This window comes from Clupea harengus, chromosome 14 (genome assembly GCF_900700415.2).
Source record: "Clupea harengus chromosome 14, Ch_v2.0.2, whole genome shotgun sequence".
NCBI classification, from domain to species: domain Eukaryota; kingdom Metazoa; phylum Chordata; class Actinopteri; order Clupeiformes; family Clupeidae; genus Clupea; species Clupea harengus.
In genome coordinates this window covers 23,381,639-23,408,179 of record NC_045165.1, presented here as the reverse complement: position 1 = coordinate 23,408,179, position 26,541 = coordinate 23,381,639, and the positions used below count along the sequence as shown (strand labels likewise).

The 26,541-nt window shown below is 41.6% G+C and overlaps 2 protein-coding genes across 4 annotated transcripts; both read right to left on the bottom strand.

The window, feature by feature from the left end:
- Positions 1–652: 652 nt before the first annotated feature.
- On the bottom strand, positions 653–12,826 carry LOC105896503 (sorting nexin-14). 3 transcript variants are annotated; one of them, XM_031579761.1, is made up of 30 exons: positions 12,670–12,826; positions 12,233–12,377; positions 12,025–12,145; positions 11,852–11,925; positions 11,609–11,687; positions 11,474–11,517; positions 11,288–11,375; positions 11,059–11,143; positions 10,687–10,843; positions 9,073–9,148; positions 8,896–8,940; positions 8,715–8,795; positions 8,508–8,622; positions 8,223–8,378; positions 7,895–8,019; positions 7,394–7,452; positions 6,948–6,974; positions 4,643–4,775; positions 3,503–3,689; positions 3,270–3,353; positions 2,974–3,074; positions 2,748–2,859; positions 2,614–2,654; positions 2,388–2,507; positions 2,061–2,184; positions 1,789–1,953; positions 1,437–1,532; positions 1,182–1,273; positions 1,007–1,063; positions 653–919 (listed from the first exon to the last, which is right to left on the bottom strand). In XM_031579761.1, exons 2-30 carry the CDS (start codon positions 12,367–12,369, stop codon positions 878–880), a joined length of 2,823 nt encoding a protein of 940 aa, XP_031435621.1. In that variant the 5' UTR covers positions 12,370–12,377; positions 12,670–12,826; the 3' UTR covers positions 653–877. The 3 variants fall into 3 exon arrangements, with proteins under 3 accessions (XP_031435621.1, XP_031435620.1, XP_031435622.1); XM_031579760.2 differs by having other exon boundaries at positions 12,666–12,774; XM_031579762.2 differs by lacking the exon at positions 6,948–6,974 and having other exon boundaries at positions 12,666–12,774.
- LOC105896520 (heterogeneous nuclear ribonucleoprotein Q) lies at positions 12,665–22,547 on the bottom strand. Its single transcript, XM_012823296.2, has 12 exons — positions 22,366–22,547; positions 20,686–20,843; positions 18,702–18,820; positions 18,265–18,372; positions 17,959–18,072; positions 17,545–17,721; positions 17,284–17,419; positions 16,845–17,050; positions 16,565–16,714; positions 16,345–16,466; positions 15,874–16,240; positions 12,665–14,885 (listed from the first exon to the last, which is right to left on the bottom strand). The coding sequence occupies exons 1-12, from the start codon at positions 22,530–22,532 to the stop codon at positions 14,847–14,849; spliced, it is 1,863 nt and encodes a 620-aa protein (XP_012678750.1). The 5' UTR covers positions 22,533–22,547; the 3' UTR covers positions 12,665–14,846.
- Positions 22,548–26,541: the final 3,994 nt, after the last annotated feature.

Sequence of the window (26,541 nt, the reverse complement as noted above, 5' to 3'; positions counted from 1 at the left end):
GGTCAAAATAAATAAGAAATGAGACAAGCTTGAGAGTGCGTTTTTTTCTACTTTAAGTTAACAGTCTTTTTCACTCGCACCCAAAATCGCCTTTATTTTGGAAGTAGAGCGCGCCTATCCTTACAAATCTCAATACATGTCCCATACACCAGCAAACCGACACTGGTCCGCATGCCACTCCCACAGTCGACACCTAATGATGCACATTTAAATGAAGAACCAGAGGAAAAGAACATCGCTCATTTACTCATCATCACAACCCAGCTTATCTTACATTTCATTGTATTTTCAATGATAGCTTGTAGATGTCTGTCTAAGAAACAATTTATTTTTGGCTACTTACTTCCATTACATTTACATTTAGTCATTTAGCAGACGCTTTTATCCTTTTATATGTGCGACTAACAATGTATACACATTTTACATTTTACACTGATGGCACACTGCACATCAAGAGCAATTAGGGGTTCAGTGTCTTGCTCAAGGACGCTTCGACAGGGAATCGAACTAGCAACCTTCTGATTACTAAACGACTTCTCTACCACTGTACCACTGTCGCCCCAGAAAGTATTCCGTGATGAAACCGCAACTACTGTTGAAGGTGTGATCTATTTCCAGTGAATCCAATTTACCTCACTCTCTTTAATCAATATGAATTAAGCAATAAATATTTTATTTAGTTCTCTACATTACATACAACAACAGTTACAGTAACATTCTTTTTCAAAATACATTACAGTGAGTCATTCCCCAACATTACACAGAGCAGGTTAGGAAATGTATTACGGTCAAAAGATCAGTGTGGTGTGTATTGCATTCACACAGTAGATTGCACATGCAGCAGATGCTAAGAGGACAACAGTGACTGGGTAGCTTCCTACATCCATGGGGCCATCAGAAGATATGTCTCTTTCTGTACCTGTCAGGAAAGGCATGGCATGAGATGACCTCTCCGAAAGATACTTTATACATGCGGCTATGTCACGGTCCTTCATGCTTGCCATACCTTGGTAAGTTCTGGGAAGAGCTCTTGGATTGCCAGGTCCAACAAGACGTAGGTCAACTACAAAAACCAAACAAAACAGGGAAATAAATTATTGTAAATGTAAAATGGTCATAGGCATTGTTCTGCTGAATAAAACAATATTGTAAATTCCTGGTGACTAACTTAATAGGCCTACCTGTTTATTTAGAACTGGCTGCTGGAGTCCATCAAAGAGAAGTCTAGCCCCTTCATATTTTGATTCTTCTCCAATACACTTTGTTAGAAGATCTGATGATAAACATATTAGCCTCTTTAAATACTAAGGAAATATACCATCATGACTGTCAAATCTGTAATTGGTTTAAAAAAAACCTTCAGTGCCAATTTAAAGTCTGTGGCATCATTTTATCGGTTAGATCATTTGGAAGTATAATAGACCAAAAACTCAGACCTGGTATATAGTGCATCATTTCTTCAAACGTTTTCTTAGCTCTTTTTTGCTTATCTTGAAGGGGGCGGGGTTCACAGGATTCACAGAATACAGAATCTAAAACAGAATAAAACAGGCAACTATCTCAAATAAAGTGAACTGAAATGTTCAGATAAGTGATACATACACATTTGCCAGTACATTCAAATATTACCAAAATATCTCAAATTGAACTAAATCTAGCCAGATTTAATAGGGAACTTTATACCTCCAGTACTTGCAAGATTTAGTGGGTATAAACTAACTTAGTTTCTTAAAGTATGTGAATCTGTGAATCTATGGACAGACTGCTGTCAGGGATCCTACAGAGTACCTCTCAGTAGTGTGATGAGTGAGACCACTCGATGCTCCAACACAACTTGGCCCAGCTTGAGTGTCAGGTAGTAATCGGTGTAGGCCTCCAGTGTATTTTTCAACAATATTCTTCCACCCATTAAAAGGTGGTGCAACCAGTCAGGGATATGGAAGACTACTCTGCCTGGTAATGACAAGAAAGTGCTTTTAAGATAGATAGAATGTAAAATACAGAAATGTAGAATTTTAAGATAGATAAATAGATAGAATGTAAATACAGACTACACTTACCAACATACATTAAATAGTCATAAACTCCATCCACAGTGATCATCTCCATGAAGTAATTCTGATTATGCTTCTTCTCACTGGTTTCAGAGCGACTGGCATTGTTTTTGTACAACTCATTAAAAAGCTTTGAGGGAAAAGAAAACAGGAAACCATTAGTTTGCCTAAATAATTGTTTCAGAAGGTTTGAAAAAGACTGGGGCATTATCATGCTGGTGTCACCTGGACGTTTTAGAAAACCATATTAAGAGAAGAAAAAACGCCCAAATGACACTAGGGGGCGGTCATTGCATGGGAGTCACCATACAAGGCCATTTCCACTGGATGTACCTTTTTGTTGTTCTCAGACGTGGGGCTGAGGATTGTCAGCTCAGGTCTGCTGGGTTTTGGCTTGGGTGACTCACAGGAGTTGAAGAATGACTGTATGAAGGGTTCCAGGTGTTGTCCTCTCTAAGGTGAAAGAGGTTAACAAACATAATAAAAGTCAAGTAGACACTGAGCGGTTATCAGTGAGGGACGATTAGGACCATAACTACCCCAAAATTGAGTGACTTACTTCTTTTATTAACTTTCCCGGTACAGATTTAATTATCTTTCCTGAGGAATAAAATACAAATTGTGGTTATGAAAATCGGACTAAATCTGTGGATATGGACAGATTTACTATGCTGACATACATTAGATAAATACCTAGGTTGACATCGGGGAGCATCTTGTCATGGAACTGGGATTCCATACTGTGAGGAGAGAGGAAGTCCGCCAACAACTGGCTATTGCTGAGTTCCGGGTGTTGTACTAGTTTCTGGTATAAGAACACAAGACGCCCTCAGTTAATTGCATTAAATCGACACTGTTAACAAACTACCAAACTCATACAAAAGTGAAAGCATGGAATGTTGTGTGACATGCTCAGTACCTGTAGATATTCTTGGAACTCTTCCCGTTTGGATCTTAAGAACTCGTAGTTCTTTGGGCCAATTATTCTTTTAGACGGCAGCTGTGCATCTGGAAAGGAGCCTGTTAGCACAGTAAAGCATTGTGAGAAAAAGTGACGGAGAGAGAAGGCATGGTAATTTCATTTACAGCATGAGCAAGGAGGAGAGGCGATACTTCTATGGCAACTACAGTCCATAAACACAACACACCAGCTGCGGTGCAGCGAAGTCATGTGCGGTGAAAAATCGAACCATATTATGTGTGTATTACACATACCGTGAAACTCTGTGAGTTTCGACTCCAGGACGTAAAACTCAATGTATCTTCTGTAGACAGACCAGCACTCTGTCTCGTGACCCACTGGGAGGTGTACACATGAAAGCAGGACATGGTTAAGGCGAACACTACAGTGTACACTTGACAGAAACGTGTCTAAAATCTACACAAAATGACACTTCTCTTCTTCATATCTGACATCAGTCTTAATGTGGCACTTGCTGAATGCTCACCAGCACGTCTGTCATTCCGCTCGACGTCAATGCAGAACACTGGGATCCTTTCTTTCTTGACCTCGTCGTCAAAGAAGTCCACGTAAGGGATGGTGATGTCCCAGGCTGAGAGGTTGCGAGGGGTGCTGGGGGTGCTGACGGCCTCCATCGGAGCATCGTCTTCAAGAACCATAGTGGCCTCCTCCACCTTGAAGCACCACCGAACACAACAAGACGTGAGGGAACATCAGTGCCCATAATGACAGACTGTTGGGGAAGATGTTCAAACATGATCTTTCATTTAAAGTGCAGGTTTATTAAGATGTATCATGGTACCATGGCTGAATAACTATTCAAATGAAAATGTGCTAGTAAGCTAATCAAATGTCATGGTCAGCAGTCTTGTTGTATCTGGGTGTAGATCCTCACAAGGTTTGACACTGCAGCCTTCTAGTAATACCCTTGTTAAGGTTGGCCAATTTCACAAGACAATGGGGAAATCTGACATTCTTTATCTCCCACAGCAGTTCCCACAGCATAAGACCATAACAACTAGGACAGAAATATAGATAAGGTAAACCATTCAATTCAATTCTTCATTGTTTTCTGTTTCGCTAGATTCCATACTGCGTGGGGAGAGGAAGCCTGGCTGTTGCCGAGGTTTCTTACTTTTCAGTTTCAGAAATGAATGTTTGTAGAAGAGACATCACTGTGGGGGAAGTAGTCCATGCTCACACCCAGATGAATGACTCGGCCTCTGTTCTTCATACCAGAGGAACAGAGAGCAGTTCACTTCTTTGACTGACTATTTTTTATATTTTGAAAGTAAGAAAGGAATTGGTGGATCGCAGTATCACTATTACCTAAAGGCAAAGTATATGCTGATGGTTCAGGTTTACTACTCTTCTACAGCTACAGGGGTGGAAAGCATGACATAAAAGTCTTAAGTGTCTCTAGTGTAGGCTATTACAAGGGAGACTATTGCAGTGCAATACATTGTGGTTACTCAACACAAAGAACCCATACTTCAGTAAAACTCCTCATGGTGGTACTGCTAGGAAATAATATTCATAGGAGAAATAATTGTTAATTGACACAGAGGCAAGAGCCATCCACAAAATGTCATTATTTTTTTGTCAAAAATGCAAACGCCTCACTAACCATGTCATCCTCTCCCTCCGCCAGTCCATAGGAGGGTAGCATGGCCCCCTCCATAGTAGTGCTCTTAAACACGCCTTTGATTTTACTCCCAATTCGACCGATCCCAAAGGATTCTCCTCGTTTTGACGTGTTTCTGCAGGTCACACACACACACAGAAATCATTATCTTTATCCTTAGTTGTGAGGCTACATCTGATGGAGGCTCCACCACATCATGGCACATGCAGCGTAATAAGCTGTCGAGGAACATCTGTCCCACACGGAACAGATTGATGTCTTGGCTTTACCATTTCAAACGCCCACAGGTTTTACCCCTCGTGTTGTGTTCCAGTCGAAAAATGACCAGTTAGAAAATTCTTTCATCTTAAACACACAAGGATTCATGATATCCACTACCAACTTGAATGGATACAAAAATTATAGTAAAATTCATAAAGTGTTTCCAAATCTTGGGTCAAAAATGACTGGGCCTTTAAAATGAATGTCCATAATGTGAAAGGTTGAAATCAAATCAGATCAAAATCAAATGTTTGCAAAAAAGCATTATTAACATTTATGCCAGACCAAAGCCACAACATGTGCAACCATGTTGAAAACACAACATGAGGGTTAAATCAATTCCAGTAAAACAAAATTGCAGTAGCTTCATAATACTACTGATAAGGCATCACATAATTAAAGTAAAAAACATCATGGAACAATGTAATAAATCTGAAAATGTCAGCTTTTAACATGTCCTACACACAGAATTGCATAGAAACCTGCCTGAAATCAGTTGAAGCAGAGAGAGCAAATTAAAGTAAAAATAAATAAATTAATAAATACATACATACATATATAGATAAATAAATACATACATAAATAAATAAATAAAAAAGTACACATCAGATACAATTTTGTTCCATGTATGCACATCTTAGGTACCAAAACAGTCATGCTAAAGCTCAAGGGCACATAAAACACCCAAAGGACAAACATATTTCAACATCAAATCAGGAGGCAACACAAGGGCCCATGCTAGGGGATGGTGACTGGGGGGTGGACAGATATTTGCAATGGGCCCTGACTTACTTCAGCGAGGCAGCGCGGTTCGCTAAGCCGCCGGACGGGAGAGTGTGAATGGACTGGAAATGGGGGGAGACGGATGCAGGTGATGAACCAGGAGAGATGGACGGGGACTCCGCGCTCAGCGGATCGTCCCACTCCGAAGAGCTAGAGCCCCGTATTTAACAGGCACGGCACGCCACAAGGATGGATGACAAACAACAAGCACAGTCCATGGCGGCCAAGTGGAGAGGTATGAGAGAGAGAGACACGTGGGAAGACGGAGGTTAGCGGAGAGGGGAGGGGAGAGAGGGGGGGGGCGCATGAAAAAGTGCCATTCTCTTCTGCCTCTTCCTCATTCCAGCGACAAAGGCCTCAGTCCATGTTGCCATGAGCACTGCCTTTTTTAAACCAATGGCCGTGCCTAAACATCTTCCTTATGTGTGTCTATAGACTCTGCGCAAACTGTCTTATAACTATGTGATTTGTCATTCGCGATTTCAATTGGCTGAACTGTCATTTCAGCTCAAACTGGTAAACAAGGTGTGTTCAAAAAGTATGAAGGCTGGTTGTATTTCTCTGGTTATGAGAAATGCTCTGGCATTACACTTTGCTTGAATATTCTGTTTTGATCACCAACAAAGTGAACTCTTCATCTTCCCTTAGTCTCGTTTGGGAGCTTCTGACAGATGGAGAGCTACTGTGCATCTGTTGCAGCCCAATTATGGGGAAAGTAACGCAATGAGAGTCCATTAAATTGAATCTACAGCCAGGAAGAACAGGCAAATGATCATATCATAAGCTCCAACAGCAAGAACTGTTCCCAACTAAGAGCAATTTTAGGTTGGTGAGGATTCACCTAGGTTTTTTGACATTTCTTTCCATTAACATTGATCCATCTTCAGAAAAATAAACCTCAAAAACATAGACACACATCAAAATAAGTAGCAAAGCCTGAGTGCCACTTAGACCTAGAGAAGTGCAACCAGTCTTGATTCTTTTTCAACACATCTAAAAACTGCTTCACGGCCACAGATGAAAAGGCTTTATGCATGGACCTTAGCCGAGAGGCTAAATGCTATCAGACACCAAGAGCCATCTCGATTCAGATATTTCACGGGCAATGGCTGAAACTGTTGCATCAATATCATCTGATGAGATTGTTATAAAAGCAGCTTTGTATTCTGACTGCAGTCCAGCAAGTATAGTTATCCTGCGAGCAGCGTGAAAAGGGCAGAGGAAAGCTGCACATCATACTCACCGGATGTCATCCAAACTCACGCTATTTCTGAAATAACAGGCACAGGGGGTTATAACTGGCCCATATGCATACCCCACTATCAAAAACCAGTGGCTGCTGAAATATACAACTGGTGAACCGCGTCCGTCAACGTAAACCATGTAGTGGGAGAAATACCATTTACAAGGTGCTGATAAAAACAAAACAATGATATTCAGACGTGTCAGGGATGTTAGTCCAACTCAAGAGGTAGTACGGTAGTAAGGTATTTTACCAGGCATCTAGGTGAGGGACACCACTTAAGCTAACCTAAGGCTTCATGCACACAGATGTATCACGAAAAGATACAAAGAAAAAAACGGGGGGGGGGGGGGGTCTACTGATTACATCCACCATCTGGCTTCAGGTATTCTGATACCCACCAGACCAGACTAATGAAATGAACAGGGAGGTGGACAGACACCCACCTGCTCAGCTTGGAGTTCCTGGTAGGGGACTCGGCCCCTCTCAAAAGTTGTCTGAAGTACTGAAAAATACATAAAATGCTCTAGGTTACTTCAATGTTTCTGGCTAATCACTTCTTGTCTGGGCTAGGTCTTGCATAACCACCAGTTTCATCTCAATACTTTGAAGACATGAAATTCAAGAGAATCTTCAAAGATTCAAGGAACTCTCCACTTGCTGAACACCCTCCATTACATATGAATTGCATCACCAAAGACAGGCCTCTCTTGTACAACAGATGCCCCCCAGCATAAACCCCTGTCTGAGGGCTTGTTGCCAGGGTGAAGTCATTGTCCAGTCATGTGTCTTCCTGAGGTGATGACACAAGCGCTGATTGTGCACAGTGGGCAGATTATCGCTGTGAGGGCTGCTCTCTGTTTAAGGGGAGGGGCGCTGGTCAGTGTGTGGGACAGAGACCAGTGGGGGGGGGGGGGGGGGAGAGGCAGGCTTTCCCTTTTGGTTACCTCGTCGCTGTGGCAGAACATGGGTGTGAAGACATTCTCCAACAGGAATAAGACGTGCTCGTAGGCTTCAAACAGGCAGCGCATGGTCTGGAGCTTCACCACACCAGCATATGGGCCTTCAGCAACTGCCAAGGGAGGAAATAAACCACCATTAAAGAACATAGCCAATGATGGTGTCAGAATTAAAGGGAAGATCTTTTCAGCTGAGCTGTCCTCTTTCACTGTGATATGACTAGCTGTTAAGGAAATAAGGGGGAGCCTTTGAATCTCACTTGTCAAAGAAAATATTGTGCGATTTTTTTTAAGTAGTGAGAAATCAGCTACTCACTGTTTCTGATTTCTTCCACGATGAAGGGGTCGAAGCGAATCTTATCAATGCTCTCATCCAGACAGTAGGTTATATAGAGCTTCTTCACCTCCTCGTGCAGCATGAGCTTCTCCGCATCAGTCAGTTCTGGACACAGGATCTTGTCATTGAACTCCTCTGTGAAATGAGAAATAAAATTGTACACTGAATAAATCACTGCGGTTCCATACTCAAGTCCCAGACTGAGTAACAGGAATACTCACCTCACATTAGGGTTAAAATGAGCTCAAAAGTGGACCAACTCACCTACTGTCAAGCAGAACTGCAGGACGTGCACGGCACCCTCCTGTTTCAGGAAGTTCATGAAGCGGAAAAGCAGATCCTGCTGCTCACGGATTTCCTTCAGCTCCAGCTTCAGCACCTGTGCAAAGGTAGGCGAAAAAGCAAAGCTAGAGTCAGCACCGGGAAAAGACGCAGTGTAGGGACATGGGAGCAAGCACCATGAGCGCTTACCGAGGCCTTATTATTGCGAGGTTCAGCATACTTCTGCAGGAAGGGCACTAGGGCTGGTGACGGCTCTGTCACTGCCTCTGGCTACAGATGGATACAAGCTTTTTACATTACAAACTCACAACACCACAGCTACCATCTCACAAACAAAGGTGGCATAGACAGCTCAACTACTTTTGCTTACCGGAGAATTTTCTATAAATATCAGCAGCAGATGGTTCACTGTATCCTAGTAGAGAAAACCCATCTACAGTCACAACAATGTTCCTGTTGACACTAGTCAGCATCACATTAACAAACAGAATAATGTAAATGTATGAAAAGAATATGAATGTAAAGTAAGGATTTTAGTGCCTCTTACAGGATCAGCCAAGTAGTCCATGGAGGGGAGGAAAACGGAACCAGTCAACACTTCCTTTATCAGGAAAGTAAGAGACCTGTTGAAAAAGAAATGTTTTCTCTATAAATACTATTGTGCTGTGTTGTTGATACTGATTAAGCGGCCACATTTCTTGTAGTGACCAGGGATCCCATACCAAATCCTACCCTTACCCTAACCCGGGTTCGTACTCCCGAGGGGGTTATCCCCACCCCATCCCTTACCCTGTATAGCTCCTATAGATTCATGTTTAGATATTTAGGGAGTGCATTGTTTAGACACTGAGATATGGATGTGAAATCTTTCCTTGTGTATGACTGATATTATGTTTACTAACCTGTGTCTGTTCTCTCCCATATAGTAGGACCTTGCAAATGCTGATGGCTGTGATAACACTGTTCCTCATCACCCTAACCTATAATTATATATATATGCATATACCTAGCCGTGTCCACCCACTCTGCCTCTTTTTCCCCTCCTACTCTAGATCTCCACTGTGGGACGCTGCTGTAGAGCCGCAGGCTCTTTCTGCTTTTTATCCACTATCAATCTTGAATGCATCCTCGAGTGTGTATATGCTGCATGTATTTTAATATGTTTTATCCTGATGCATATGTAACAGTAGCCAGCAGATACAGTGCTGTGCAGTGAGTACATCTCACTTCCCGACACCTAGAGACATGCTAGCAACAGATACTAGCACCCATGGGTTTTAGCCTCTCTGCTTAGCATGCTCTCCTCTCATCCCTGAGGGTGCTGTGCGGGACTGTGCTTGTCTACACAACGCAGGTTACACATGTATGAATTTATCTGCTCTGCTTGATGGGTCCCCCTTAATTTTTTTTGTATCTGGTCACCATGGATCAACTTTTGAAAGTATGAATAGCCTCACTCAAAGTGGCTAACAGATAATACCACAAAGGCTGACTGCTGAGAGGCGGACAGCCAGGTTGTAAACCAGATTAATTGACTATCCCTGGAAATGGGAGTAGTACTAAACACGCAACAAATTCGGATTGAGTAAAAGTTAAAGGACGGAGCTAATTCTAACAGTTACACACAAGAATGTGGGAGGAACTAGGTTCCTTTAAAGAGACTGATCAGCGATTCATACTCTGAGATCATCCATTGACCATCTTCTATTGTGGCTTAGTGACTACAATAAACTTCAGATCTACACATTCAGCCTCTTGATTGTGGAATTGCAAGGTAGTGGCTAGTTTTCGCTAGTATGGTAGTGGCTAGTTTCTTCTTCTGGAGTTTTTTCTTGTGGTTCAGGCTCCAGGCTCTGTAAAGCACTTTGAGACAATTCCAATTGTTGTTGGTGCTATATAAATAAGGAATTGAATTGAATTGAATTAAAATTGAAGTTAGTGTTGGGTGGAGGTGCAGCATAGTAACCTGGGTCTGGGTTTTATATTTCTGTTTATAGTTTCCCCCCATCTTTGAGTGGGTATGTATAATGAGTCCTAGTAAAGACAGATCTCTATCAAGTTCTGAACAGACTGATAGCAGACAACCCTTGACAAAGATGAGAGGGGAGTGGAGTGCAGACTGAGATAAGCAGAGAGGCCGATTGGTCCGTAAGAAGCCCACCTGCAGTCCGTTGCTTTGGGTGGCAGAATGTAGGGGAAGAGCATCTCCGTCAGCTTCCTCAGGTACAGCAGCTCATCTCTCCTGCTGCGTAGCGCCATATGCAGGTCTGGCCCATACTCCTCCAGGGCTGCCTGCTGCAAGTACTCAGAGTTCTTCACTGAGAGAAGAGAAAGTAGCAGCATAAATGTAAGCTTCTACAACAAACTTGTCATATGATCCTTACACATTCATGGTAAATTCATGGAGTCTCGACTCTTTCTGGTCCCTTCGATTTATTCCGGATTGACTACTCATTGACTCCAATAGTAACTGGATTTATTCATTTTCTTGGCATGGCTTTTCTCTGGTTCATACATGGATCACTGGACCAACCTTTCTGCCTTGCTTTGGCAATAATCTCAATATGTTTCATGGCGGCTTTGAGCAGTTTCTGCGTGATGAGTGAAGAGACATCCACCTGTAAGTAATTCAGTGTAGCTTTGTTACCACAGGAAGCAGGCTGCTACAGTGGAAATGTTTGTTGTTATATACAATATGTCTAAGAGATTTCAGTCGTGTGTAGTAAACATCCAATCAGCGACTCTTTAAAACTGAATTTTACCTTCTGCGTTCGACGCACCAACACTGCAGCAAAGAAGCGCAGGGTGACTCTGAGCTCATCCACAAAAGCCTCATCATCTGTGATATCTCTGCCAGAGAAAATTGCTTAATGTTAGATCTATTTGAGACTACTAGAATGCGCCAAAAGAAAATGTTTAAAGCTCAAAATGAACAGCTGAGTCTGTACCTGTACCACGGGTACACAAAATTTTCAAGCACCAACTCCAAAATCTGTGATGGTAAAAAATGTATCACATGCTAAACAAACAATCGTGTCTGCACCAAAATAAATCTAAAAGGACAACTGACATTAAGTTCATACCTCTGATAGAGAGGCATCCACCTTGGAGGGCACTTTTAGGTCCAGCCAAGGTTGGTAGTTTTCTAAAAGCAATGTTGGTCTGCAAAGGACAAAACAAGATTTTACCTAATATAATGAAAGGGCAAGTGGTTCTATTTAATTATGAATTACCTTCTAACACCTAATATAACAAGCCTAAAATTGTGGTGAAACCCATGAACAGATCTAATGACAGAAACACTCCACAGAAAATAGTTGGCTCACCTGTGTCTTTTGCATTTGATCTTGCCACAGACTGCACAACTGTGCCCCAGTGGAAACAGCTCCTGCTGATCTTGCTGTTACAGACAGTAACAGGCCCAAATTAGATTGATCGTTTTATTTGAACCCCGGGCCAAACAATATGCACCACATTTACATGTTGCTGCTTTACTAACCTTAACCTTTGGCTTAATGGACAGAAATATGTTGGGTAGTAGAGTGTCTGGTCCAAATGAGCAATAGAACGTAACAACGCCGGCCAGAAAGGACCAGAAAACCATAATAATGTGGAGAAATCTGGAAACATCGGATATATGATTATTCAAAGCTGCCAATATGCCACAAGCCCAACAAACATGGATGCAACTGTAGTGTAGAAAATACCTATTCAAAAGAACAGTGGCTAAAAGCAAAATAACAAGGAGAAAGCAGAACACTGGGTACTGTCGCCCGACTTCTTTGAATAAGTCCAGCTTCAGCCTCTGCCTCAGAATTGACAAACGTGCCCTGATGCCTGTCATTTTTATTCCTGTAGTGGAGAAACCACAGGTTTAGCCATACAAACGCTTGCATGCAGAATAAGCTAAAGACGTAAACTTAATTCAACTGTTATTGATGTAAAACTGCTTTTCACAATTGCTGGTCACATATTTTACCCTCAATAAATACTATAGCTTTGGTGCTACAATCCGGGCATTTCACTCACTGACCAAATCGTTTTAGAATCTAGACGTGATTCGCAATCTGTTAAAATTCTTTATCCATTTTATGATAAAGCTTGCATATTGACATCAGTAATACAATATAGTTTGCTTACCTACCGACTCAAAAACGCAGAGGGCTATTCATTCTGAGTTCGCTATGGTTGTCACGGCATTGTTTTGACCCAAATTGTTAAATGCTAAGCTAGTCGGCTAGCTGGTTTGGTTCATAAATAACGGTGCCGTTTCCATCTGGCATTCACAAGCTAACCAGCCGTTGAAAGGGATCTTTCAAACAACTGTTATATTTCTAAGATGGTGATATGGCATGGTTTCGATAGGCCTACTACCACGCACTTGAAACCAGGCATGTTATTGCTTGCTGTCCCGCACGGGGCTTACACTTCAGTTGTTTTGCTTCCAGCTGATGTCATCTCCGGTCTTTAGAGATGCCAGCTACTGTTCCAGTGGCCCAGAATAACCCACTCAACCATGCTTCGGTTTATGGCGGTGCGTTGAAATATTGTTTTCCCCACTCATTGCGTTGTAGTGGATTGATCCACCCAGAATGTAATGTTTCAGTTCATGTATAAACATCTGGCCAGGTCTTACCAACTAATATAACTCAGGATAACAGTTAAATGCATGATATATGAAGGATTTGCTACCATGCCGTTAAGAGAGCACAGGATATCCCTAAAATTACTTAAATATTTTATACAACACACAGTAGTGTTACACATATGATGGGACTGTTTTAAGAAACTGTTAAATGTCTACCACAGTAAACAGTTTAGGGACACAGATAAAAATCAACCAACTTTATTACAAAAATAAGTTACACTCAACCTCATTTTACAGTATAAAACATTTATTTGCAGGAATGCAAAAACGTTGTTGGCCACCAACAATAGTTTAAAACTGCTAACATCTTTTTCAAAAGGTTGTATGGATACAGCTTTATTGAGAGGGAGTTAATACCTGTGTACAAAACCGGGTGTATGGTTCAGTCTTCCTTTTTGGCTAAAGAACATGGAATAGAAACCATAGCTGCAGCATCCCTTTTTCCATTGTGTGAACCCATACCTTACCAGTCAACTGAACCAGGCCTGTGTTCAACCAAAGGCAATCACCACAGGCCTCATCTCAGTCAAAGACCAAAAGGCAGTTGGCTTAGGCGTGTGATCACCAGTTGTTCATGATTAAGATTTTCAAACCGACACAAAAGGGATGATTTAATGGTACTGGACATAATTGTTTTGATTTTTTTTTTGTGTGTGAACTTCACAATGCTCCACTGCTATGTATGAAACGTTAAAATAAAACCAAAGTAAAAACCTGTCTGGCTGAGAGGAGAAAAGGGACACTGCAGGGCTTTTTTCAAAAGCACTCAGATGCCTTTGTGATGTTCAAGCCATTACAAAAAAAGTAACATCTTATTCCAAACTATTATACAATCAATCATACACCAGTAACTACAGCTGAACAAGCAAGGCAGCTAATTCAGTTCAAAAATACGATGAAAGCAAGGCTTGTTTAAGCTCATCTTATGAGATTTTGCATGCCCAGTTAGACTGTTCGCAGTGTCAAGGCAGCAGCTAAATGACTATATTACATTAAGTACATCTGCCTAGCTGCTGCATTTGTGCATATTTAAAATGATAAACAAGCCTGGCTTTCATCCATATAAGTTTCCCTATTTACAGTACAGGCAGGGTAGTTGAATCCTCTGTACTGAGGTAGTACACCAACCCTTTAAAGACAAGTTCTGAAAAGAACCACTTTCCTGGAATGCCTGACTTATCCATGCAAGGTGGTTACACCAAAAACCTGCAGATTTTAATTACTTAATTTCTTAAAATTTGTATCAATTTTGATTAACATGGATATTTCTGACAATAAAATTGCAATTAGCACAAAAATATACAATAGCATCAAGCTCCTTTGAGCCACTTCAAACTTAAAAACTTTAAAAACAAAAAGTGCAAAATTCATTTGACATTTCAGCATCCTTTAGGATAGCTGAACTTCAATGATTTAAAATGGCATCCATTGGGGGGGGCGTTGGGGCATCTGACAGAGGGTGGCATGTTTATATATCATATTTTAAATGCAAGGCTTCCATCAATGAGAACAGTAAGTCCAAGCATGTAGCTTTCTGAATTTTCCGTAGATTCTTAGGGTGGCAGTATGGGAGATATGCTTCTGTAAGGCTGGAATATCATTGGACCATTGCGTCGACCTTACCATCATATCATTGGCAGCTTCCGGTGTAACCCCATGTAACAAGTCAGTCTTCATAGTAACTGGTCAGGACCAGCCTCGACCCCTTTTCCCTGCTGAAGAGAAACACAAGGACAGTCAGAATCCTACAGCGCTCCAATGCCCACTTTGCTCAGACTAGCTTTCAATGAAGGATCTCTCTCACACACACACACAGAGGAATAGATGGAATTCCACCGCAAGCTGTGATGTACAGATGCATGAAGGAATGTATAGGAGGAAGTTCTGAATACAGTTGGGTCATGAACACCTAGCTTTGTGAAGTCATGGGTGATCCCGGTATGTATGTGGCCCAAGACTCAAATCAAACACCCACTGACATATGACACGTCCAAAATGAGCAGTCTACATTCAGCTGACCAAATGACAACCAGCTGATGAGTGTGAATTTGAGGGTCTATGGGACTTGACAGCATGCTAGTGAGCCACAAATGCTAACCTTTGGTCCATTCCTTCCACATGGAGCCTTCAACAAGTATGCAAAAATGGGAGAAACAGCCAGAATACACGTTTCAAATGAGTATAGCTTGATCATTAAGAGTGAGATATAGCTGTGCAAACTTAAAGGGAAGTCTCAATACCCAATACTCAATGACTCAAAACCCTACACTGACAAAGGTGCAGGTCAGCACAATCTAATGAACTGTACATAACAATCAGCGTTATAGGTCTAAATTGAATTCCATACTAGTCCACCATACAGCTTTTGTCTGCAAAAGATCATGCAGATGGTCTTCAGTTTAGTGCTGCCCAGAAATTATTCTGTGCTTGAGCACGACTGACAACTACTTTTTACTGGCAACAAACATAAACTTCAAGAAAATGCAACATGCAAATGCTCCACAGATGCCAGTTAACCTCAACATCACAAGAGACCAAGTCAGACTTCACATTAACCCAAAAAAAGGGACGTCATAAATAATCAAACAAAATGCAAGGATTTGCATCAGGACCCAATTCTTGCTCACTTGTAAGGTTACCACTTCGCAATCACTCCCTTATGCCGACCACCTCTCCCCAAAAGAGTCCACCATCACCTACCACACGGCCTCTCTGCTGGGACCCTCCCCTGGAGCCGCGTGCACCCCTGCTGGTTCCAGGACCTCCACGCTGGGTGAAGCCAACCCTTCCCCTGGGCGTGGCGGTGGCTCCTCGACCCCGGGACATGGAGGGCCCGCGGGCACCTCGGCCTCCTCTGCCCCGCCCTGTGGCTTGGAAGTCATCGTAACCATAGTAGGGATCCTCGTAGCCACCACGGTAGTTGTGATAGTCATAGCCATAGTAATCGTAATAGTCTTCATAGCCGTAGTAGTCATGGGGGTAGGAGTAGCCTCCTCGTCCACCCCGTCCTCGGCCTCTCGTTGGGGGAGGCAGGTGTGGGGGACCATAGTAATAATAGTCATCATACCTGGGATTGAAGAGAGATACCATCGAAATTAAAGAATTCATTTAGTTCACTATCGGTTAGTTAAACTGTGTTAAACGTAATGAACAGGCCCCGTCTGCGCTTACATCTGTGTCTTGGCTGCCTGTCTCTGAGCCTTGCGCTCTTTCCTCTTCTGGTCTGGGGGCTTGGCGAAAACTATTTCAATCTGCTCTCCCTCCAGCTCCTTGCCATTCATGTCAGCCAGTGCCTGGAAAGACAAATAAACAAAGAAATGAATAAATAAATACGGCCAGATTTTTACATCACTGCAATATCAAGAGGTCAACAGTAGCAACAGAAAGGCACCTTGACGGCTCCTTCTCGCTCCTCGAAGTGGATGAAGGCGTAGTCTTTCAGCTTCTTCACCCGTTCCAGTTTACCAAACTGGCTGAATGTCTTTTCAAGTATATCTTCTGTTACAGTACTTGCCAGGTTTCGCACAAATAAAACCTTGACCTGCGATACATAAAATACAGTAAATCAGACACACAACGCATCTGGCATTTCAAAGAAGAGGCTTTCCATCTACAACTAACATCTATTATGTCACCATCGCTGGCATCCCTTGATTGGCTGACCCTCTCACCTTGGCCATGACCTCAGGATCAGGATCCTCAATAGGGTCAGCCCACTCCACAGTCACCACGTTGCCCCAGACTTTGACTTTACCGCTCATAAGCCTGCGCCGCGCCTGGGCGGCCGTCTTGTGGTCTTCATACTCCAGGAAGCAGAAGCCTCTGTTCTTCTTCTTGTCATCTGGCTGATGGTACAGGATGACATCATTAAGACCCTCTGTATGGAGAAAAAAAAGGGGGTGGGGGGGCTAGTGAGGAACAAGGCAATACAAAAAATTGACATGTTCATCAATTACAAAATCACTGCATACTACTACTATAACTACAGAGAGGATAACCAATTTAGTGTCAGTTTTTCAGTGTGCATTTATATTAAAAAAACTGATCACAATGCAATCAAAAGACTCTGTGGAAGATTCTGTGTGGCTTAACGAACATGTTAGTGCTTACCGGTGACTTTAGCAAACTCCTCCACAATCTGTTCTTTTGTTTTGCTCTTCGGGATGGAGCCGACAAACAGTCTGTTATTGGCCACAGAGATGCACACGCCAATGTGTTTGCCAGGTCGGATTTCACTGTTGTTACACTAGGGAGGGGAAAGGACAGCAGAGCGTCAGTCATCAAAACACTGCCCATATTCTTTTATTCAATAGCGGCAGTGAGTGGGGAGTGAATACACGGAAACACTGCTATGCCACAAAAGAGCCTTACCAGTTTAACTGCCGCCTGGGCAGCCTCTTTAGTGCAGAAGGTGACAAAGGCATAGCCTCTGTTCAGGCCACTGAGTGGGTCCATCATCAGACGCAGATCCCAGATAGGTCCTGCCTTCTCAAACAGGGGGACCAGTTCATCCTCAAAGAGATCCCGTGGGATTTTCCCCACAAATATCTTAAGGAACGCAAAACAGGATGCAAGAGTTAAGCTTCACACTGCCTTAAGTATTACAACATGCCATGACACAAAACTAAACCCTAAACTAAGGAACCAGGCTGTCAGATCTTGGTGGTATACCCTCAGTGTAACAGAAGCCACTCAAGCATAGTACATAATTCATCATTTAAACGAGGCAGCTAATATTAGTTTGGCAGTGAAAGTGTGGTCACCTCGACTCCTCCAGCTACTCACCTCTGTGCCTATAGTGGGCTGTGCTCCTGAGTGGGTAGACTCTGGAGGAGGACCACCATACTTCCTCTGACCTGTTGTTACATCAAGCGTGTAAGCAGTTCTCTCAAGAAGAGCCTAAGACCGAGGGGAGACATTTGGATTAATCTCTGTTTAGCACAATTGATAACCAAGGCCGATGTACACACACTAAAGTTTGCGCTCCAACTGACATCCAAACATAGTGGATTTTTCAACCACATTTCTTGTAAAACTATTTGCATGTCATTTGCATGCAGAATTCCTCAAACACATGAACAGCAGGCTTACTTTTATTTTTGCTTCATCTGGTCCTTTACTGGATTCTGACACTTTGGTCCCCTGCTTCTCCCTCTGTCTGTATGTCTTCATCACTCCACACAGAAAGGCACTTTTGTTCTGTTTGAGAACACACACAAGAGTACACGTTATAGGAGGCAGAAATGCAGGGAAATGCTGACACCATTTCCATCAAACTAGCATGACAAAACCAGAAGTTAACTTGGGGTTGATGACGTGGCAACATCACCAGGTTTCTCAAAAGTCTGACTGGCCAGAATGACTCTGCTATAGAGATTAAGATAGCAGGGCCCCGTCAATTATGCCAACAGTGGGCCACTGTATCCTTTCAGGCCAAATTAAACTTCAATAATACGTTTCATAACAGCGAGAAAGGCCATGATGCTGCTCATTTGAGAAGAGTAAATCATCTGAGTGTGTACACTTACCTGAACATGTGAGAGATCACTATCCTTAAACTGCAGTAGTACTTGCAGGGCACCCTCCTCGTTGAATTCCTTCAAGGCTTCGATTGCGCGGTCATCTAGATCACTGTGTGATACCAACCCTGAGGAAGAGGCAGACATACAAAAAAGAACAAGCAAATTATCAAACCATTCATGTTTTTCATATATATTTTAATAATCTAGGAGGTTAAATTAGAAACCGATGCTTAATTTTTCCACATAGCCTATCTGAAATGGAAAGCATAACACACCAACAGGTGTATAGGTTGCAGGCAAAATATACATTCAGGAGGACATGAGACCGGTCGAAATTAGGGCACTAACCATGACTCTCCTAAACATAAGTTACAGCGTAATTTCACACAAAGAATAATTGGTTTACACTGGCCAGTTCCTTTAGTATTTTTTTTTGCAACCTGTCCTTCACCTGTCCCAGCCACCAACAGCTGCTTGTGTTGTGTGTTTAGGACAATCTGCGCATGCAGCACATCCACCCCCTGAACTGAACGAAGGGGGCTACTCACTCACCCACCCGGTCCAGTTCTCTCGGTTGTGTCTGTGATGCAATTCAGAGACAGTGTTTCCGCTACATGCATAGACAGCAGCGCACCGCCGCGCCGCTGGTCAATTAGGCACGCCACTGCTGAAATTTCACACGGTTGATTATTCATGACTAAACTATAATATATTTAGCTTGGGAACAAATGTAATGGTACATTTAGTGTTGCAGGCCTAATCTATGGGGCAAATAACTACCGGAAGCCAGAAGTAAGTGAGTACTGATTAAAAAAATATATATAAAAAAGTAAACGCAGAGATATTAATGTTGAGTCTTAACTGTTAGCATGAGTGCTTCAATGTCCGAATATGACTGAACAAAACGTATACGGGGGGAGCATTATCCACTACGCCCCTGTTCAAGACACAATTCAAACTCTCAGTTAAGCACACCAGTTTATAGGCTAGCCTAATAAGTCAATTTCCAACCTCATTTGATCTGTCGTCTATCAACGTGCTTAGAATGAAATGTTGCCAAGTTTATTTACCACATGTTGTAGTCCTGAAATAAATACTTGAACAGCTCAATTTGGGTTGATGCAAAACCCGATGCACTTTCCAGTGTTAGGTTCACGTCATGAAAACATAACCTAAACCAGCAGATTTTTTTTTTAAAGTGGCAGTGCACCATTACAGTGTAGGCCTACGTTTTTGTACAGTACATTCATTTTCAACTGTGAATGAAAACTCAGTGCATAGTAATCAGAACACAAATTAACACAGATGATTTTAGATAACACTTCTCTGCATGTATAAGTCTGTTCTCCATTTCTAATAAGTGAAGACACAATGCAGGTAAAAATATTAATATATATATATATATAAATATATATATATATTTTAATTGAAGCAATTAAAAGGAAAGCACTGAGAATCCAGCATGTCTGTATGCACAATAGTAAGACTGCCCAAAAACAATCCTAGGAGAAACACTGCCCTCTCCAAGTAGTGGGTCAAAGAGGCATTATGTATGAATACATAAATGTTTGTTTTGCAGTCAAGTGTCATTTTATTTCATAATTTCTAGCTACCTATTGATATTCACACCAACCAACATCATACTACGCGCACACCACCCAGGTACAACAAAACCCTTTATAACCCCCGCTGCAGAAAAAAAATCTAGATTAAACACTGAGACGCAAGCAGACTAGTTGTGATTTCAATTCTGACGATGCACGGATCATAAGTATACACCCATGGTTTTGCATTACTGTGCATTTTCATCACTTTAAATTTTGCCTCTTTAAATTTTACACTGCAGTACCCATTTCGATAGGAAACCACAAAAAGTTGCTTGATAGTCAAAATTAACATTATTCCAAGATAATTTTTGGGAGTACATGCAATTAGAAACAACAAAATATGGTAATGAATGTGGTTGAGCTGGATGTTTAGTGGGCCTTACCTGCTATGTAAATTTCATCTAGTTTTTCAGCAACTTTTTTTGGTAAACCAGCGTCTAATAAAGTCTGGAAGTGCTCTGAATGGGTAACTGCAGCAGTGGTCTCCATTGGTTCTTCAGTACCGTTGCCATTAATATGCTCTGTGGCCATGTCTCCAGATCTGCACAGATGCAATGAGCCAAATTAATCCAAAACTGGACAAAATTAAAGTGAGGTACTCTGTATTTGCTTCCATGCTGGGTATTGACGATCCACAGATTCTGAATGCTTGCACTGAGACACCCTACCTACAGGTCAATGCTATGTCTACATGCAGACAATCCCTCTGATGTTACAGAAAATTCATGGGCCAAATTTCACAACATAACAAGAAATGCGTCCACTCTAACTACCTAAATTGTAAAGGTTTGAGCTTGCAGGGAAAAGTGCCTCCGAGCAAAACCACCTCCTCCTCCTCCTAACGTCCTGCAATCAAACTCTGAGAGCGCCCCTAACATAACGTCGACAAACGGTGTATGGAAGTTCAAGTCATTGATACTGCCCTGCCTTTGACGCGTAGACTGGGCAATTGACGGGGAGTGTAACGCTGTAGCTCTCCCTGCTAGTACACGTGTTCCTTTAGCACTGTTTCCGGTAACGTTACTTTGCTAGCGAGCATGTGCCGCGCCACAATGTAATGATAGCTACCTACATCGCTAGCTGGCTAATTCACAATAACAATACATATATTCAAGTAGTGCACACTATAGGAAGTTAAAGTTCCTCCGGGAGATCAATGCCTTATGATGTTTGTTTGGCGCTGATGTCGTGCAACCAAGATTATTCAAGTTCGGGAACATTACTCAAGATAGCTTTAAATCCAATTAGTTCACTTTAATACGCTGGCTATCTATACATTTATATAAAGAGGCATGATTTGTTTAACATTAAGTTAACCACAGTAACTAATAAGACATTATTGGGCTTCACTTCAACCCGAAAGCCATCAAAACCCATGCCAGTGTTCTTACTAGCCTTAGCATCTGATAGACAGTACAAACAGATACGACAGCTAGCTGCTCTGCAAGCAAACGTTAGCGAATTCAAACGTACCCACTAAGCTAGCTAGCGTAACTTGGACGAGCAAGGAAGGCAGATAGCGAGCTAACTACGTGTGCAACACTACTTAGTAGGCGGTGTCTGGTTGAAAAACAAGCCATCTTAAGACAAGCTTGTGCATCGTAGCGTCAATCTCCTGGGCCAACTTTACGCACACTACCCCAGACAACCAGCCACTAAAATCCAGGACGACTTTACCAAGTTTGCAAGCTGACGTGACATTCGCCAGCTAGCAAACGTTAGAAAACTATATAGCTAGCTTGCTAACGTTAGCTTACTTATCCTAGTTTACAGTAAGTTACCCACATGACCTTCTGTTGCAAACAATTTCAGATCATCTGTGCTTCTACAAAACTAAACACCTGCATTCATGATTTATTTAACACAGCTACAGTGAATGGCTAGTTGCTTCGCCTATGAACGAGTTTGCCAACGTGCCGCCACATAGGGGAATCCATTTTCAAAAAGCCGGTCTGAAGAAACGTCCCAACCAGTTCACACTTTGTTTAAAAACACAATATAATCGAAGGGTGATGATAACTACAAAACAGCACATGCGACCAATTAGTAAGTATTTGTCGTACCTGATGATTAGACCACTGTAATGTACTGAATGGGAGGGAAACGTATAGAGAAAAGAGTCGAAATCCCCGCCGCTGCTCCGGCTCCACTCTTTCACTCTAGAGGATGTAAAATGGCGGCTACGTTCACGCCGCGAGTTTTTCCCATCTACGGGGTTTCTCACACCCATATGCAAGGGACTAGGTTTTTCAGCTTTGTACCAAATCAGGGGCGATGACCAAATGTACCACTAGGAGGAATCATTGCATCAAAAGACGTCATGTACAAGTTTGCACTGTAGATCATGATAACTCCTTATCTATTTCCAGTTACTATGAGTAAGTAAATGCTAGTTTTCTACAAATGACAGATTCGTTAAAGTGTAAGTGCACCTTAAAATGAATTTTGAGCTACAGTACAATACACAGTAGCCTATGTCAGAGAGAAGACATAAATGCGCGAAAAGGAAAAGCAACATAGTAATTTCAATATAAGCTTTTATTTGTGCCTCTGTCTCTTGAGTCAATATATTATAATAAATAACCAGACAGGCCTGGAATAATTTAATGTCTGTTCCTGATATTTTTTTGCAATGTGAAACATTCTGTGAATAGGTTGGCAAATCTTCAATAACGAAATGTTGACTTCCTATAAAAGAGCAGTTTGTGTGAAGATTGGCTAGTAAGACTTCAAAACACCATTCCATGCACCTGAATTTGGAGAATAGAATAGAATATCATAGCCTATCTTTCCCCCCCCAATTTCAGACAGACTCATAAGTTGTTCTCACTTTGCTGGAAATGTCTAACCTTTGTCAGTTCATTCACAAAGTATGTAAGCAACAAATGGGTTTTTGTCAGAGTCAACTGAAATAATCTTCTGTTTACAAAACCAGTAATAATAATAGTTAATATAACATATTATACCACATTGCAATCGACCATACTGTATATCTCCTTGTTCATGGACATGTCCTCTTTTTGAGACCAAAATATTGGTACAGACAGAACTGTTAAAGGGCCTGGTAGTTACATACACTACTTGGCTCTAGTTTTTAGCCTTTACTGCAGTTGAGGTACATAGCCCAAATTATAACATCAGGGGTAAGGGGTTCTCTTCCTAACTGGGTATGATAAGAAAGACGTTTAATGTACTAATTATGTGTTCGGCTGATATCATGAGGAAATGCATGAGGACACCCTTAAAATGTAAACATAAAACATCTGCATTTTCCCAGAAATCATACCACACTCTCTAATGAGTATTCCCAAGCCTTTACTTTTCTCCTTAAACCAGTATTGTACTGGCATGTGGTAGCCAACCCCTTAATTAACCCTGGACACAAGTCCACTTATAAATGCCTGACAACATATTATACTTAACTCATACTCATTCCACAGTGATGCTGCCCATTGCAAGTTCAGTAGCGGAGTGTAACTAGTCAAACTTTAATTATTTGAATTTGACCTAATTTTTAATTGGTAATGTTAGTTTAAGGAAAATTATTTAAGCCTATACGAACAATTATAGCAATTTTTGCAATTTTAAGCTTTTGTTTTAGTATGCTATAAGAATCATACATTTAGCCATCTATGTTGCCTGCAATATCTTTCTAGAAGGAAACGGTCTCATCTAAAACCGTAAACTAATTTAGATTTCCACCGCACCCTTTTCTGTCATTTTTGTAGTGTCAGTGGAGTTGGGGTGAAGTTACACGTTAATACTGGATTGCACTTGCTTTTGTTCTACCCCCAACAATATGTAATTACACCTCTAATCAATAGTAGCTTACAAATGGGCCCAGGCCTGGTGGTCCCAAATCCCAAGGAGGCCCAGACTTTTGCCTCCATTTTGTGTGGCAGGCATGGATGTTTTTTTGGCAATATGGAAAGGGAACCAATGATTTCCTGAGAATGGGTGCTAGTGAAAAGAGACCCACCATTTTGAGGACTCATTGCCTCTCACCATTACTTTTTGTGATACTATATGCAGTTGAGTTCATATTTAAAGACATTTAACTAAATTCATTTTGTGTCACTCGGAGAGTTATGTTCCTGTTTGAATAAAACAGTTGTATCAAAGTTTACCTCTGTCTTGTTGGAGAAATTAGACTTACTTGGCAAAACTCTCCCAACCCTACAGCTAATACTGGGTCAACAAGGCCTGTCTTTTTTTCCCTTTTTGTTTTACTGCCCATTACCACTAAATTAAAACTATGATTTGCAAGTGACCAAAGTGTATTCATAATCATGGCAATAACTTCACATATTTTGTACAGCCACATCTATTGTCCTTTAAACTCGACTAGAAGCACATGCTATCTGTGTTTAATATCTGATTGTACTAATATCTTATTCCTCATCTACCTACCCATCTTGATTTACCAACTTATCTTGTTGTTCCATTAATAACGTCTGGTTTGTTTATGCCACTTCTATTGTACCTGCAATGTCCCAAGCTAAGAGGAGGCTGTAGGCTGTTTGGCCAGTCTGGCAAAAGCAGACTGGCTGAAGGGCAATTGTAGTCATTTGATACCTTTGCACCTAGTTTATATGCTGCTCACACACAGAGGCATCCATGTATGAGGTTGTTTGCACTGGATGTAAGTAATTATCTGGGCGCGGGTAGCCTTTAACAGAGTTTTCGATATGCATTAGTTCACTTTCATCACCACTGTGCTACACTGTTCAAAGGGCTTCTGAAATTAGAATCTCGCTGATAACAATTTGGATCATCTTGAAAATAATTCTGACTCTCTTCTCACCTCTACTTCACTGTTTACAGTGCCCTCCAGAATTATTGGCACCCTTAGTGAATATGAGCAAAACAGGCTATGAAACATTTTTTTTGCTGTTCATCCTCCTGGTCTTTCACTCAAAATATTTACAAAAATCCTACCTTTTCATTGAAGTAAAATTATTGAAAGAATTTTGACATTAAATAAATATTTGTGTGCCACAATTATTGCTACCCCTAAAACATCTTATAATTAAAATCTAACTGAAGTATATTTCCAGTCATGTTTTACATTTTTAAGTTCACCTGTTTGATTAGGAACTCTTAAGTGGTCAACCATGATTTCGTGTTTCACTGGAGTATAAATGTGAGGTGACACAGGCCAAATTCCCGTAGTCTTTCATCACTATGGGAAAGTCTCAAGAACACAGTGACAATGTGCGACAAAAGGTTGTTGAGCTGCACAAATCGGAAAATAGATATAAAAAAATCTTTAAACTGTTTAAAATACCCATTTCCACTATCATGGCAATAATTAAGAAGTTTAAAGCGACAGGAGAGGTTAAGAATCAGCCTGGAAGAGGATGTGTGTGTACATTGACACGCACTGCGAGGAGGATGGTCCGAGTGGCAAAAGAATCTCCAAGGATCACAGCTGGAGAATTGCAGTAGTAAGTTGAGTCTTGGGGTCAGAAAGTCTCCAAAACATCTACATCACCTCAAGTTGTTTGGGAGGGTTGCCAGAAAAAAGCCTCTGCTGTCAATCAACAACAAACTAAAGCGCCTACAGTTTGCCAAATGTTACTGGGACTTTCAATGGGACCGGGTTATATGGTCAGATGAGACCAAAATAGAGCTTTTTGGCAACAAACATCAAAGGTGGGTTTGGCATAGACAGAAAGATAGCCATACAGAAAAGCACCTCATACCCACTGTGAAATATGGTGGTGGATCTTTGATGTTGTGGGGCTGTTTTTCTTCCAACGGCCCTAGACATCTTGTTAGGATACATGGTATCATGGACTCCATCAAATACCAGCAGATATTAAATGAAAACCTAATAGCCTCTGCCAGGAAGCTTAAAATGGGCCGTGGTTGGACCTTCCAGCAGCACAATGATCCAAAGCACACCTCAAAATCTACACAAAATAGTTCACCGACCGCAGAATAAAGGCTTTGCCATGGCCATCACAGTCCCCTGACCTAAACCTATTGAAAATCTGTGGGATGAGCTGAAGAGGAGAGTCCACAAGCGTCGACCTCGGAAGGATCTGGAGAGATACTGTATGGAGAATTGGTCTCAGATCCTGTGCCATGTGTTCACCAACATTTGTTTCATGATAAGAATGTATTGTATTTTTCAATTATTACTTCAATTAAAGGTTAGATTTTTTTGTAATATTTTGAAAGAAAGATCATGAGGATAAACAAGTAAGACATTTTTTCGCCTCTCGTTTTGCTCA

Coding starts and splice junctions, on each gene's coding strand:
- LOC105896520 (XM_012823296.2), bottom strand. CDS start 22,532: ATGGGTGTGAGAAACCCCGTAGATGGGAAAAACTCGCGGCGTGAACGT. Junction 17,420..17,544: donor CCCAGGCGGCAGTTAAACTG/GTAAGGCTCTTT, acceptor TCCCCTCCCTAG/TGTAACAACAGTGAAATCCG. Junction 16,467..16,564: donor AGCGAGAAGGAGCCGTCAAG/GTGCCTTTCTGT, acceptor TTGTCTTTCCAG/GCACTGGCTGACATGAATGG.
- LOC105896503 (XM_031579761.1), bottom strand. CDS start 12,369: ATGACAGGCATCAGGGCACGTTTGTCAATTCTGAGGCAGAGGCTGAAG. Junction 1,274..1,436: donor AATGATGCACTATATACCAG/GTCTGAGTTTTT, acceptor GTTTATCATCAG/ATCTTCTAACAAAGTGTATT. Junction 1,064..1,181: donor AGCCAGTTCTAAATAAACAG/GTAGGCCTATTA, acceptor TGGTTTTTGTAG/TTGACCTACGTCTTGTTGGA.